Genomic DNA, 15,815 nt, shown 5'->3' on the forward strand with positions numbered 1-15,815 from the left:
GGATGTCATCAATATACACCAGCACGAACTTGTGGAGAAACTCCCGGAGCACCTCGTGGATGAAATCCTGGAATACGGAGGGGGCGTTGACCAGGCCATACGGCATCACAAGGTATTCATAGTGGCCGGTGGGCGTGACGAAGGCGGTCTTCCACTCGTCCCCCTCGCGTATCCGGATGAGGTTATACGCGCTGCGGAGGTCCAGCTTGGTGAACACAGTGGCACCGCGGAGATGTTCCAGGGCCGCTGGGATGAGGGGAAGTGGATATCTGAATTTTACTGTGATCTTGTTCAAGGAGCGATAATCGATGCAAGGCCGCAAGCCTCCGTCTTTCTTGGCCACGAAGAAGAAGCTTGAAGCAGCAGGGGAAGTAGACGGGCGGATGTATCATTGGTTAATGGCCTCTTTGATATATTCCTCCATGGCCTTCTCCTCCGGTACTGATAGGGGGTATATACGTCCCCTAGGCACTGGCTCACCCGGTAACAGATCGATGGCACAGTCCCATGGCCGGTGTGGAGGAAGCTTGGAGGCACGTTGCGGGCAGAAGACGTCACTGAAGGGGGCGTAGTCGGGTGGAACATCGACGGAGCGCTTTTCCACAGGACTTTCGATGGAAGTGGCATTGATGGAGATATTCTTGGAGGAAGGAGATCTTGAAACTGGAAGTTCTGGGAAGCAGTTGGAGAAACAGTTATCGCCCCACTTCAGGACTTCGCCCGTGCGCCAGGAGATGGTGGGATTGTGGAGTTCCAACCATGGGCGCCCTAGAACCACGTCAGCGGTGGATTCCTCCAGAACCAGCAGATGGATGTACTCTGTGTGGAAGATGCCCACTTGCAGTTGAAGGGGTCCCGTGACACGACGAATCATCTTGCGGCTTAGGGGTTTACCCGTGATAGAGTGGACCTGGTAGTTAGTCGGAGAAGGCGAGGTCTTGAGCCCGAGGTGTCGACAGAGGGCGCCGGAGATGAAGTTTCCTGCTGACCCTGAATCGAGGAGCGCCACCACTGGAACAGAAGCATTATCAGCAGTAAGGTTTACTATAGTAGTGAGTGGTTTAATCTGTTGTATAGAGGGAACGATAGCACTCACCACGGGCCGAGGAGGACGGGTTGGGCATGTGGAAATGACATGCCCAGGAGATCCACAATATAAACAAAGATTCAGGGTCAGCCTTCTCTGTCTTTCAGCTGGGGACAAACGGGAGTTATCCACTTGCATTGACTCGGTGGCTGGTTCTGGAGGGCTGACGGGCTCGGATCGACGGAGGGTGGTGGTCAGTGGCTGGCCCTGGTGCTCTAGGAGACACGACTGCATACGAGAACCCACGCGGATGGCGAGTTGGATGAATTGTTCGAGTCCAATGGAGTCCTCGTATGCAGCGAGATGCAACCGCACATTAGGCTCCAAACCTTGTCGAAAGGTGGTGATGAGGGCTTGTTCATTCCATCCGCTGGTCGCGGCGAGCGTTCTGAACTGCAAGGCATAATCGTTAACAGTACTGTTTCCTTGTTTTAAATTGTACAATTTCTCACCAGTTGAAGAGTCAGTTAGGGGTTTTCCGAAGACTTCTCTGAAGTGGGACACGAATGCAGAATAGGATTGTATGACAGAGCCTTTTTGAGTCCAGAGGGAATCCGCCCATTGAAGGGCCTTACCTTGCAACTGGGAAATTATGAACGCTATTTTCGCCGTATCGGTGGGATAGAAGTGCGGCTGCATCTCCAGGACCAACTCACACTGAAGGAGGAATCCGCTGCAGTCCTCCGCCGATCCTGAGTAGGGCGCCGGTTTGGCCATGGGACTGGCGGTGTAAACAGGTGAAGCAGCGGTGACTGCGGGTGCGGAAGAGGCAGCGGCGGTGGGTGCTGGTGAGGGTGCTGGGTGTTGAGGAGTGAGTGCTTGGCGCAATGCGTCCACGAGCTCTTGAAACGGGTCCCGGTTGCTCATGCTGATGGGTAGCTGTTAAGGTCCGGTCTTCTGTTACAACAGAGACACAGGAAGCAGAGATATAAGCAGTTTCGGTGTTTATTGAAGTGACCAGCAGAGCAACAGGTAAGTAGATGGTGATGAAGATGGTTATTGGAGAAGAATGCAAGTTAATACTGTCCTTATTTGTGCTGCAGGTGATGGTGGATGGAGACGCTGGAGATAGCAGACAGGAACACTCATACACACAGGCAGGTAGGAACACGAGGAGAACTGGAGACAATGGAGACGAAGGAGACGATGGAGGCGGGTAAGTATCACTTGGGAAGTCCTTGAGGTAAGCATACAACAAGTTGTACAACGAACGAGACCGGACAATGTGTGTGTGTGAGTGTGGGGTTTTTGTAGTGTGGCTGATGACTGTGATGATGAGCTTCAGGTGGCGGTGATTAGAATTCCGGTGATTGAGTGCGCGGGTAAGGGAGTGAGGTGGAACCTGACGTGTCTGTGACACATACCTAATGTATCTGAAAATACCTTGAAAATTTTGTTCCAGAAACGTTGTAGTTTTGGACACATGACGTAGCAGTGAGACAGGTTAGAGTCTAAAAATTGACATTTGTCACATAATGGAGACACTTCTGGAAATATTTTATTTAATTTACACTTGGAATAGTGAAGCCTATGAAGCACTTTAAACTGAATAAGACAATGTCTTGCATTAATGGAGCATCTGTGAACCAGTTCAAGACTTTGTTCCCAAATTTCACTCGGAATTTCTATTGCAAGTTCTTCTTGCCAGGCAGATTTAATTTTCTCCATAGATGGACTTTTCATCTGTTCTAAAGTCTTGTAGAGCAATGAGATAGTACTACCCTCTCGAAGACATCTTTCCAGAAATGTGTCCAGGTACATAGGTGTAGCCGTGATATAATTAGAAATGTTAGACTTCACAAAGTCTCTAACTTGAAGGTACCTAAAGAAGTGATTAGAGGGGATATTGTATTTTTCACACAACTGCTGAAAGGAAGCAAATTTTCCATTCACATATAAATCCCCTATATTTCGTAACCCTGCATTTTTCCAAATCTCAAATGCACTATCTAACATCGAGGGGCAAAAAGCGGGGTTAGCTGAGATAGATAACAAAAATGACATTTGGATGCATTTAAAATGTGTCATTAACTGTTTCCAAATACGAATAGAATTATGAATAACAGGGTTGTGATTATAAAGTGAACTAGCTAAACCTTTTGGTGATAAAAGTATTGCATTAATAGAGTATGGAACACATTCCTCCTGTTCCAGCACCAACCAAGTCTCCCACGCCGGAGTACAATCTATCCATGAAGTCAAGAACTTCAAATTCGCAGCCCAATAGTAAAAAAGAAAATTAGGTAGGGCAAGCCCTCCCTGTATTTTGGATTTACATAGGTGGTGTTTCGAAATCCTGTGGGCTTTGTAGTTCCAGACAAATGGGACCAGGACAGAGTCCAATTTTTTGAAAAAGGATTTGGGCAGAAATACAGGAATGTTCTGCACCATATACAAAAATTGCGGGAGAAATATCATCTTGATTACATTTACCCTTCCCACAAGAGAAATAGGAAGTGTTCTCCAGAAACTGATCGTGGATTTAAGTTTTGACAACAAGGGTTGAAAATTAGCCTTGACTAAATTGGAAAACTTTTTTGTCACCTCAATTCCTATGTATGTGAATTGCTCTGAAGCAATCTTAAAGGGCAAATGATGAAGCCAAGAAGAATCCTTGATAGTAACTGGCATCAACACACTCTTGTCCCAATTAATTTTATATCCTGCAAATGTCCCATAGAAATTAATCAAATTAAGGATATTTGGAATGCTACTATTTGTTATGATATGCTGGTGTAGAGATGAGGCTGATACGGATTTCCACAATGAACATAGAACTTTAATCAAACAAAGGTAAGGAACGCCAACATATACAGTAAACAACATTCAGAACGGACAAGGAGTGAAGGGAGTGAGTGTCATATAAAGGGAGTGCTAACAATAGAGTCCTAGGTGCAGGTGATCCGTGATGATAGGGAGATGACGAGGGAAGTGGGTGCAGGTGTGGAGAACAGGAGGATCTTGGGAAATGGAGTCTAGGAGAACAAGGGATCTGTGACAGTACTCCCCCCTCCCGGTAGGCGCGACCTCGCGCCGTAGATGGAGACACCGGGAGGGGGGGCGGGTGCCCTGGAGACCTCATGCAGGAGCAGGGAGAGGAGCGGACAGGAACGGAGGTCTCCAGGGCGGATCCATGAACCATGGCGGGTCAGGTGCAGCGGGCTGCCATGGAGGGTCAGGTGCAGCGGGCTGCCATGGAGGGTCAGGTGCAGCGGGCTGCCATGGAGGGTCAGGTGCAGCGGGCTGCCATGGAGGGTCAGGTGCAGCGGGCTGCCATGGAGGGTCAGGTGCAGCGGGCTGCCATGGAGGGTCAGGTGCAGCGGGCTGCCATGGAGGGTCAGGTGCAGCGGGCTGCCATGGAGGGTCAGGTGCAGCGGGCTGCCATGGAGGGTCAGGTGCAGCGGGCTGCCATGGAGGGTCAGGTGCAGCGGGCTGCCATAGAGGGTCAGGTGCAGCGGGCTGCCATGGAGGGTCAGGTGCAGCGGGCTGCCATGGAGGGTCAGGTGCAGCGGGCTGCCATGGAGGGTCAGGTGCAGCGGGCTGCCATGGCGGGTCAGGTGCAGCGGGCAGCCATGGCGGGTCAGGAGCCGAAGCCTTCGAGGCGTTGAGCCCAGGCGGCGCTGAAGGACTGGCGGGTGATGGCGGAACCGAAGGCTCTGCCGACCGAAGCGCAGCCGGGACTCCAGAAGGCCGCAGTAGAAGCAGTAAGACAGCCAACAAAAAGAACACCGGGGGGAGTGAGGAGGCCAACTGAAACTGAGGGACGGAGTGACGGAGCGGAGACGGAGGAGTGTAGTCCAGAGGGGAGGGCAGGCTGATGACCAAGGTGTGAGTGGAGGCAGGATGGAGACTGGTGAAGCTGGAGGACTGATGGGCAACGGTGGAGCAGAGGGAGGTTGGAGCCGGGGTGAAGGTAATCGCCCAGAGGTCCGAGGTGGAGATCTGGGCGAGGGGGCTTGAGGTGGAGGTGCAGTATAGACATGACTTGGAGGAGGCGGGAGAGGGAGGCAGGGTGGGAAAACAGTCTTTGGGCTGGAGAGTTCAATCACAGAGACCATACTAGGAGCGGCTGGCTCGGCGGCGGCGGCTGGAGCGGCAGGCTCGGCGGCGGCGGCTGGAGCGGCAGGCTCGGCGGCGGCGGCTGGAGCGGCTGGCTCGGCGGCGGCGGCTGGAGCGGCAGGCTCGGCGGCGGCGGCTGGAGCGGCTGGCTCGGCGGCGGCGGCTGGAGCTGAGGGCTCGGCGGCGGCGGCTGGAGCTGAGGGCTCGTGGGCGGCGGAGACTGGAGAACTTTGCTCGGCGGCGGAGACTGGAGAACTTTGCTCGGCGGCGGAGACTGGAGAACTTTGCTCGGCGGCGGAGACTGGAGAACTTTGCTCGGCGGCGGAGACTGGAGAACTTTGCTCGGCGGCGGAGACTGGAGAACTTTGCTCGGCGGCGGAGACTGGAGAACTTTGCTCGGCGGCGGAGACTGGAGAACTTGGCTCGGAGGCGGAGACTGGAGAACTTGGCTCGGAGGCGGAGACTGGAGAACTTTGCTCGGCGGCGGAGACTGGAGAACTTTGCTCGGCGGCGGAGACTGGAGAACTTTGCTCGGCGGCGGAGACTGGAGAACTTTGCTCGGCGGCGGAGACTGGAGAACTTGGCTCGGCGGCGGAGACTGGAGAACTTGGCTCGGAGGAGACTGGAGAACTTGGCTCGGAGGAGACTGGAGAACTTGGCTCGGAGGAGACTGGAGAACTTGGCTCGGAGGAGACTGGAGAACTTGGCTCGGCGGAGACTGGGGTTGAGGGCCATTTCATCCCCTCAAATACAATTAAAATCCCCACAGGCACTGGAGCTGGCTCTGTGGGGACTGGAGCTGGCTCTGGAGAAACTGGAGCGGGCTCTGGAGATATTGGAGCGGGCTCTGGAGACACTGGAGCGGGCTCTGGAGATACTGGAGCGGGCTCTGGAGATACTGGAGCGGGCTCTGGAGATACTGGAGCGGGCTCAGGAGACTCTGGAGCGGGCTCTGGAGACACTGGAGCGGGCTCTGGAGATACTGGAGCGGGCTCTGGAGATACTGGAGCGGGCTCTGGAGATACTGGAGCGGGCTCTGGAGACACTGGAGCGGGCTCTGGAGATACTGGAGCGGGCTCTGAAGATACTGGAGCGGGCTCTGAAGATACTGGAGCGGGCTCTGGAGATACTGGAGCGGGCTCTGGAGACACTGGAGCGGGCTCTGGAGATACTGGAGCGGGCTCTGGAGACACTGGAGCGGGCTCTGGAGATACTGGAGCGGGCTCTGGAGACCTTGGGGCCGCTTTCTTCCTCCTCCTCCGCTTACTGGGCCCAGTGGAGGAGTGTGGGATCCGTGTGGGGCAGGCAGGGAGTTCGCTGGAGCGGTATGCGGAGGAAGCCGGAGGTTGACTGACTGGCCCGGCCAACCGTGTTTCTGGATGGACCGGACGACAACACTGATCCTGAACCTCTTTCACTAAGAATTTGGAGCCATTCAACCACAAAATTAAATTGATAGTTTCGCTTAAGGAGAAACAAAAAACAGGTTCATCAAAACGGATAGTGTCGTCATCCAATCCATCCAAAAACAGGGAGATCAACTGAGCGTCGGGCCAGTTAGACAAGTAAGCAAGCTCAACGAACTCCTCCACATACCTCTCCAGCGAACGTCCTACCTGCAGGAGCCCGATTATGCGTTCGCTGGCTGTTAGGGTGAGAGGCGATGGAGGAGCTGGATCCAGGGAGCTGGGGAAAGTCTCCATTTTTTTTCTCTGTGGAAATCCAAAGTTTTTGGTCCGTTCTTCTGTTATGATATGCTGGTGTAGAGATGAGGCTGATACGGATTTCCACAATGAACATAGAACTTTAATCAAACAAAGGTAAGGAACGCCAACATATACAGTAAACAACATTCAGAACGGACAAGGAGTGAAGGGAGTGAGTGTCATATAAAGGGAGTGCTAACAATAGAGTCCTAGGTGCAGGTGATCCGTGATGATAGGGAGATGACGAGGGAAGTGGGTGCAGGTGTGGAGAACAGGAGGATCTTGGGAAATGGAGTCTAGGAGAACAAGGGATCTGTGACACTATTGGGCTCAGAAATAAATAAGATTACATCATCTGCATATAATGCCAATTTGTTATCAGTACTTCTGGTTTTATATCCTTTAATACCCGAATGGGCTCTAATAGCCTGAGCTAAAGGCTCAATCGCTAATGCAAACAAAAGTGGTGACAGCGAACAACCCTGTCTTGTACCTCTGTGTAATTCAAAACGAGAAGATATTGTTTGATTTGTGAGAATTCTTGCACACGGACTAGAATACAACAATTTAATCCATGAGATCTCCAAGATTAAACTTCTTCAGTACAGCAAATAGGTAAGGCCACTCAATTTGATCGAATGCCTTTTCTGCATCCAATGACAAAATAGCAAAATCTTGTGCCAAGGCTCTGGAAGAGTACATGATGTTAAAAAGACGCCTAAGATTAGAAGAAGAGTTACGTTTTGGTATAAAGCCATTTTGATCTGGATGCACCAAGGTTCTAATTACTGTATTTAGTCTGTGTGCCAAGGTTTTTGCCAGAATTTTTTTATCTGTATTTAGAAGTGAGATCGGCCTATAAGAACCCAGTTCCTCTGGGTTCCTTCCTTTTTTTGGGATTACAATAATAATTGCCTCGTTTGGGGAGGATGGCAAAGACTGATCTATAGATGCTTGTTTGTAAACCCTATGTAAATAAGGTGATAGTAATTCGTTGTAGGCTTTAAAAAACTCATTGCAAAATCCATCTGGACCAGCAGTTTTACATCGTTTTAGAGATTTTATAGAATCCGATATTTCTTTAATAGTAATTTCTGCACCTAACTCCTCGACTTGCTCTTGATTTAATGAGGGTAGATTCTGTTGGTCTAGAAACTTTGCCATAACTGTAGGATCTATATTTCCTTTAGATGAATACAGTGTCTCATAAAATGTTTGAAATCTACTATTTATATCCTTAGAGGAAGTAAGAAATTCTCCTGTGTCTGATTTAATTTTGTAGATTGTACGTTCAGATGCTGTTTTACGGAGTTGTCGAGCTAAAAGTTTCTGAGGTTTATCACCAAATTCAAAGTATTTTTGCTTTACATACTGAAAGGATTTTGAAATTTTAGAAGTGAGAATTTCATTTAGTTTATATTTAAGTGCACAGATTTTTTTATATTTTTTAATACATGGGTGTTTAGCATTTTCCACATCTAATTCGTGAATTTGAGCTTCTAATACCTCTGATTCAGCCCTATTTCTCTTCCTTTGAAACGCTTGATAAGAGATAATACAACCCCTAATGTATGCTTTAAATGTGTCCCATAGCACCCCCATAGAAATGTCCGGTTTGTCATTTAAGTCGAAAAACATTTTTATATCCCATTTTAAGTGATTAATAAAGACTTTATTTGTAAGTAAATGGGAATTAAGCCTCCAATTTCTTTCTGGTTTCTCCATATTATCCATCTTAATAGAAAAGGTCACTGGACTGTGATCCGAGATAACAATATTATGGTATTTAGCCGTACAGACCTGGGGCATAAGTTTACAATCCAGAATGAAATAATCTATTCGGGTATAAATATTATGTACTTGAGAATGAAACGAGTATTCCCTAGCTGACGGACAGAGAATTCTCCACACATCAAACATATTAGAATTACTTATATATGCATTCAGGAATTTACTGGAATTGGAACTAACTATTTTTGTGGAGGATTTGTCCAAATATGGGTCAAGGACACAATTAAAATCACCCCCAATTATGAGATTTGTATCCGAAATAGATGGAATTAAATCAAACGTTTTTTTGAAAAAGTCAGGATTATCACAATTTGGTCCATAAACATTGACTAGTGTTAATGGCACAGAAAATACTTCTCCAACAACAATTACATATCTCCCTTCTTTATCTGAAATAGTCAAATTATGTTTAAATGGGACTCCTTTACGAATAAGGATAGCTGTTCCTCTAGATTTGGCAGAGAAATTGGAATGATATATTTGTCCGATCCATTTGCATCTAAGTCTAACATGTGCAGTACGTTTCAAATGGGTCTCTTGTAGAAACATAATATCCGAAGACAGCGATTTTAAATGAGATAATATTTTTCCTCTCTTAACTGGTTCATTCAGACCTTTAACGTTCCAAGTGCAGAAATTTAAACACTCCCCCTTTGCGTTTAGATTATTTAACATAAACAGTGATTATTGCAACAAATGATCTCAATCAGCTCCAACCAAATACCTATGTTACCATAGAAACCTTTAGCACTGACCCACCCTCCCAACAGAACAATAGCTAACAGAACATGTTTAGCTGATACCAGAACAAATGTACAGCACAACTCACCACGAAGTAGAAGGCAACAAGAACGTATAATAAAAGACAAAAAGTAGAAAAGAAAAGCCGACCTCCGCATGTCTACTTGCAGAGACTTCACTAAAGTCCAACATGAGTCCGCTACATAAAAGAAACTTATACAAAACAACAAAAGTAAATCTTGGAGTTATTCCTCAATATTTACTTATCTGTGCCAAACTGTTCGATTGCAAATTTACATGCTTAATTCGCGTCGGTGAAAAGCTTCTCTCCCTCGCTGTACATCACCCGAAGTTTCGCTGGATACAAAATGCCAAACTTCACACCGGGTTTATCCTGAAGGATCTGTCTTACTCTGGCAAAGGCTGCCCGACGTTTTACCACAGCTGACGGGTAGTCTCTGAAGATCTGGATGGAGCGACCGTTGAAGGTTAGTTTTCTTTGTGAAGACACTTTGCGCATGATGTTTTCCATTGTATGGCCATGGTGTACCCGAGCAATAAACTGACGCGGTGAGTCACTGTCTTCAGGCCGGGAGCGAAGAGCACGGTGCGCGCGATCCAGCACAGGAAGCTCATCTAATTCAAGCACCTCCATGAGCAGCTTAGCTACAAATTCTCTAGCACCTTGACCGTTTTCCAATCCTTCTCGGATTCCCGCGATTCTTATATTATGCCTCTTAGAACGGCCTTCCAGATCGATGCATTTCTCTGTTAATACTGACACCTGCTCGGACAAACTTTTAACATGAGCTTGTAGTTTCGTAACAGCATCTGACGAGGCCGAAGCGGTCTGTTCAAGATGTTCGAGAGTTGTGCGATGGTCATTTATGATTAACTGCATTGCATCAAACTTTGCATCAATTTTCCTCTCCAGCGTCGCAATCTCTCCTTTCAAACTTTCTTTAATATCAGTCTTAACTTTGCCCAGCTCCAGTCGGAGAGATTCAATTGCAAGCAGCACCGGGTCATTACTTGCTGTTGAGCTGGCCTCTTCCATCGAGCCCGCGGTCTCGGCCGTACTTTCTCCCTCAGCGACATCTTTCTTTCCTTGTTTCTTTGACGGCATTTAAGCAAGAAAATTTAGATTGATTTTGAACGTTTGTCACTATTAAGGGTTCGAGAGCAATAACTAGCTTTATGTTGTCTTGTTTTAATGAAATTTGAGTGAAAATCAGCGGAGCTACAAAACTCACGTCTTACTCCATCTTAAACCCGGAAGTCCCCCGGCATGATATATTTTTACTTGAAAAATAAAAGGTTATATTTGGTTGATTCTGTATTATTCTTAATCCATTATTTCTAGTAGATCAAAGCGAAGGTATTACCTCAAATCTGTGTTCAGGATTGTTCATACGAAAGGTTTAATAGATGGAGCATGGGGCACGTCAATTAAGTCCATTTCGATTTCTGACAATCACTGCCTTAAATAAGTTGATAAATATATCAAAACTACGCTTTTTGTTACGAGCAGCAGAGCGCGACCGACTTAAAGGTAGATATTTATCCTGCATCCAATGTTTAAGGTCAGACTGACGAGTTTGTGTCTGGGAAGAGTGCTCAAATTGGCCGAAGTAACTCTTCTAAAGCGATACCAAGACTGCAGTGAACGAAATAATTGAAGATATAAGGTAATCAGAATAATCAAATATCTAAATTAATACATAACAAATGATTCATTTCTAATTGGAGACACAACCCTTAGAATAAGAATCATTTGAAATTGGAGTCAGATTAAGCGAGTGAAATTAAGTGAATTTAATTGAGACGCTGAAAAGGCATACACGCGTTAACCTTCGCCCAACGCCGTCGGACTCCATTTTTGGGCCGATGGGGGGGTCCTTACACTTCCTAAAATTATGAACATTTACACCTTAATTAAAGCTTCCTTTGGACAAAATAAGAATAAAGCTAAAATATTGTTATCAATATTATCCACACATACATTATCCAGACGCTAGTCCACACGTACATTATCCAGGCGTTTATCCACACGTACGTTATCCAGGCGTTTATCCACACGTACGTTATCCAGACGTTTATCTACACGTACGTTATCCAGACGCAAAGTAAAAAAATATAGCCTACTTTCTCAACTACGTCGCCGCCGCGCACTTTGAGCGCAGCTCTAACATGTGACCGTGATGTCTAACGTCTCATATCTGACATCTGACGCCTGAATACTATGGGATTTTGGCCAGACGGCTGGTGTGCGTACGTTAGTTCTCCTCTCAGTTTGCTTAGCAATCATAACATTTTGTTGAAGTCACCCCTCATAGGGGGCTGCCCTTTCTCTGCCCTTACCTGCCAGGTTCAGTGCCGTTTCCCAGGTGGAAGCACGCTCTGCGGTTTCTTCCCCCGGGTTGAGGCACCAGTATTTCACATGTCCAGCTCTGAGGAGGTGGATATTGTGATATCGATCTGAGGACTCGCCACCTCACACACGTGTTCCAAAATCACACGTTTATTATTCTAACATCAAAAACAAATCAGTTGGGTTATATACTTGGCGTTATATTTTGTATTATTATATTTTGTCGATTTAATTGAGAAGTTAAATCAAATATATTTCTGAATGTGTCAATTTACAAATATTGAAGTTTATATATATAAAATAAGTGAACAGCAGTTTCAGTCGCGTTCCTCCAAGTGCTATACTACAAAGCGAGTAGGGATGCACATGATTTATGTGTTGTTTGCTGGGAGTAAAGCATGCACATCAGTTCACGTCATGTCCCGAAGTGTAAAGAGAAGTATGCACTAGCGGAAGTTTTTAGCTCCACTCCTGTTGGCTTTATTCTCGAGGGAATAAAAGTCTAACGCAAGGCTCGGATCTCGCGTTTGCCGAGGCAGCGCATGGATTAAGCAGGCAATAAAGAATATATAGCTCGGATCTCGCGCTTGCCGAGGCAGCGCGTAGGTTAAGTCTGCAATAAAGAATATACAGCTCGGATCTCGTGATTGTCGAGGCTGCGCATAGATTACGTGTCCGTAATTTTATATATATATATATATAAACAGAACATATATATATATAAAACCCAGTTAAAAACATGAAGTAATAAGTAATGCTTGTAGTATCATTTAATAAGAGTATATAAATAGTGTGATTAAAAAGGTTGGAATTCATATGATAAACATGTTAAAAGCACTTTCAAAATTATTATATGTTGTTGAATTTCATTTAATAAGTTAGGTTAAAACTGTTAAAATCATTTTAAAAATGATTGTATGTTTATTGTTTCATGTAAAAGATAAGGTATTTCTGAAAACTGTCTAAACCAGCATTTATGGGGTTAATAACAATCGGCAGTAGAGTGATGGTCAGGCTTGCAGCACGGAGTGGGGGAGGGGACTAGAGGAGGCAGTAGTGAAGCAAAAGAGTGAGAGTGACACAGAGATTTTCTGAGTAACTTGTTTCTGATGATTGTTTTTGCACGACAACCAGATGAGAAGAGTGACAAGGTGCATATTGAGAAGTTCAAAGGCTATTGCTAATGCTAACGCTGAGTTACATTGAAGTGCTGGAATCAGTTCATTACAAGTGAACGACATTTTCTGGTTAAAGTTTGACTCTCAGTTGAACTGTTTGAGGAGGTTATCTGCTGCTTTCGATCTGAAGACAGAGAGAGGACTCATATAGAGCTTGAAGCAACCAGGATTTCACTCGTGAGCTTTACTGAAAACTTGGAGGAGAAAAGAGAGACCGACTTCGTGTTGTAATGCTGATCGGATGATGCGACTGCACCCGTGACTGTTGGTGAAAGTCCAGGACAGAAACATTATCGCAAGGTATCTTTCGTTTTGTTTGCTCGCTGACGAGTGAAGCGGCCATTAAGTTTTGGGCCACTACGAACCAGAGCAACGCATCAGGCCTGCTACGGTATTTTAGTTTTATAATAAATTTGGTTGCCGGCTTTAGATTGCATTGAGGTGTGTTGTGGGCCCACAAAAAGTCTTAAAGTGATTTTAAAGGTTGTATATTGAGGTTTTCTGAATTAATCCATTTGAGGGTTAATAGAGTTTACATTGTTTCCTGTGCATTTATACATGATACAGTATTGACAGTGTTTACATTGTTGTGTTAAGAAGAGAGACAATTCAATTACAGTATTTTCATTTAAAAAAGAGGAACATTTTATGTTTAAGGTTTAAAAGGAATGATTATATTTTTATTTAATTTGTTTATTTCCTTTGAGATAATAATTTATTTTTAAGTAAATAACTGAGAGATATTTTCTAAAACATTGTGTTGTGTTATTTTATTATTTACCTGGAAAGAGGTTATTATTTTATTTGGGGAGAGACATACACAGACACACGGTTAAAATCTTTATTAAAACTACAACTTAAGAAAGGTGAATTCATAGTTAGGTTAGGAAAACATTTCATGTGTGTACTTTAAAAGAAAGATCCAAGATAACATTTAAAACTGAGTTAATAAGTGTTAAACACATTCAATTAATACCTTAAAAGAACCCAAAGCCCTGCCCTATGTAATATAAATACTGAGGGGAGCGCTACATAAAATGGGGGCACCGCTGGGATCGTCTTGGATTTTTCAGTAAAAAAAAAATAAAAAAATAGTTAAAAGGTAAAGTGACCCACTTAAGTTACTAAGCTAATTTACAACCAGTAGTATCATGGAAAAAACTGAACTAGTATCAGAGTTAAAACGCTGGTGCTGTGGTGAAGATTTGGATGAGACTCATGCACTTATGACCATCGTCCCAGAAGAAGTAGAGATCAGTGAGGTGGAAGAAACAGAGGAAACTATTAAGTCGTTAGGACGGGTGCGTGTCCGTGGGAGAAACTTCAGTGCAAGACTAAACCAACGGATGGTTTTGTGTGAGAGTAAAGAGACTTTGCAAGAGGAGAGGGTTCCTTCTGAAGTTGTGCCTGTTAAGGGTGGCGAGATGTGGCCTGTTATCATTATAGGAGAGGCTCAGATGGCTGCTGAAGAGTTTAATAGTAAACTAAAAGGGTTGCTGCAGGCTGAAGGGAAAACTATGGAGGACCTCAAATCATTATTCCCCAGTACACCCCCGCCCACTACCTCCACTGAATTCATCCTTCGCGCTGTCAGAGATTTGTTGGAAAAGACAACTAAACCAGCTGATGGTGGGAGTTATGGTCGACTACGCATTTTCTCAGGAGCCCTACCAACGCCACCAGGTGAGGAACCATTTGATCATTGGCTGGAGCAAGCATGGCTTTTAGTGTAGGAGACTGAAGGCTCTGATAGAGAAAAAACATGCAGACTTATTGGAAGTTTAAAGGGGCCTGCACTAGAGATTGTGAAAGCAGCACGCCAAATCAATCCTGATGTCAGCCCGAAAGAGTGTTTAGAAGCCCTTGGAAGTGCTTTTGGAAGTGCTGAGTCGGGTGATGATCTCTACTTTGCTTTCCGATTGATGCAACAGCAAAAAGGAGAGAAACTATCAGATTTCTTTCAATGTCTAGAGAGGTCTCTAGCTAAGGTGATTCAAAGAGGGGGCCTTCCTGCTGGCTGTAAGGATCGAGCCCGACTGGAGCAACTGCTGAGGGGTTCTATCGCCTCAGACTTGATGCTGATCCAGCTGCGCTTGAGAGAAAGGAAGGCTGCACCCCCAAATTTTCTACAGCTGTTGACTGAGATTCGTGCTGAGGAAGAGTACGAAACCACTAGAAAGAAGCTTAGTGCCTCAGTACATCAAGTTCATGCTAATACAGAATTGGATACAAGGCAAACTGAGATCCAGAACTTAAAGGCTGAATTAAAAGAGCTAAAGTCAATGGTTGCATCAGTAGTGACCAAATCCACTGCAGTCAAAGATGATTACCGGGAGGTAAAAACCAATAGTGCACCACCTGGCTCTGAGAACCGGCAAGATGCTGAGCTGGCTGCCTTGAAAAAACAAGTGAAATGACTAAAACAGAAAACTAGCAACAAGATGCCTGAGCATGATGCTGTAGTCACTGTTTCAACCATGGAGGCTTCTAAACAGGTTCCAAACTCCCCCAAGGGAGCCCCTAAAAGGACAGAAGAGAATTTCTGCTATAGGTGTGGTGAGAGCGGACATTTTGCCACAAAATGCCGAAAACTTTGGCTTGATTCTCAGGTTATCAGAAAGCTAATTCATGTTTTGAAGGTGACAAAAGACAGACAGCAGTCTGGGGATACCACCACCTACGTAGCTAACTGTGAGGTCAAGAAAAGTGTTGTTACCTTTTCAGAGCCGGCTGGCCTCCCTGAAGGTTTGATTGGTCCATCCAGCATAGTACCTGTGAAAGTAAATGGATTTGGCTGTGATGCCTTGCTGGATAGTGGCTCACAGGTGACCATTATCTTTGAGTCTTGGTATCAAACTTACCTGTCTGTTGTCCCAATATGC

General features: G+C 45.6%; 1 protein-coding gene across 1 annotated transcript; it reads left to right on the forward strand.

Annotated features, from left to right (window-relative positions):
* Positions 1–14,084: 14,084 nt before the first annotated feature.
* Positions 14,085–15,350, forward strand: LOC137003859 (paraneoplastic antigen Ma2-like). The gene is made up of 2 exons (XM_067364114.1): positions 14,085–14,616; positions 14,734–15,350. The coding sequence occupies exons 1-2, from the start codon at positions 14,085–14,087 to the stop codon at positions 15,348–15,350; spliced, it is 1,149 nt and encodes a 382-aa protein (XP_067220215.1).
* The last annotated feature ends 465 nt before the right edge of the window (positions 15,351–15,815 follow it).

This window comes from Chanodichthys erythropterus, chromosome 16 (assembly GCF_024489055.1).
Source record: "Chanodichthys erythropterus isolate Z2021 chromosome 16, ASM2448905v1, whole genome shotgun sequence".
NCBI classification, from domain to species: Eukaryota; Metazoa; Chordata; class Actinopteri; order Cypriniformes; family Xenocyprididae; genus Chanodichthys; species Chanodichthys erythropterus.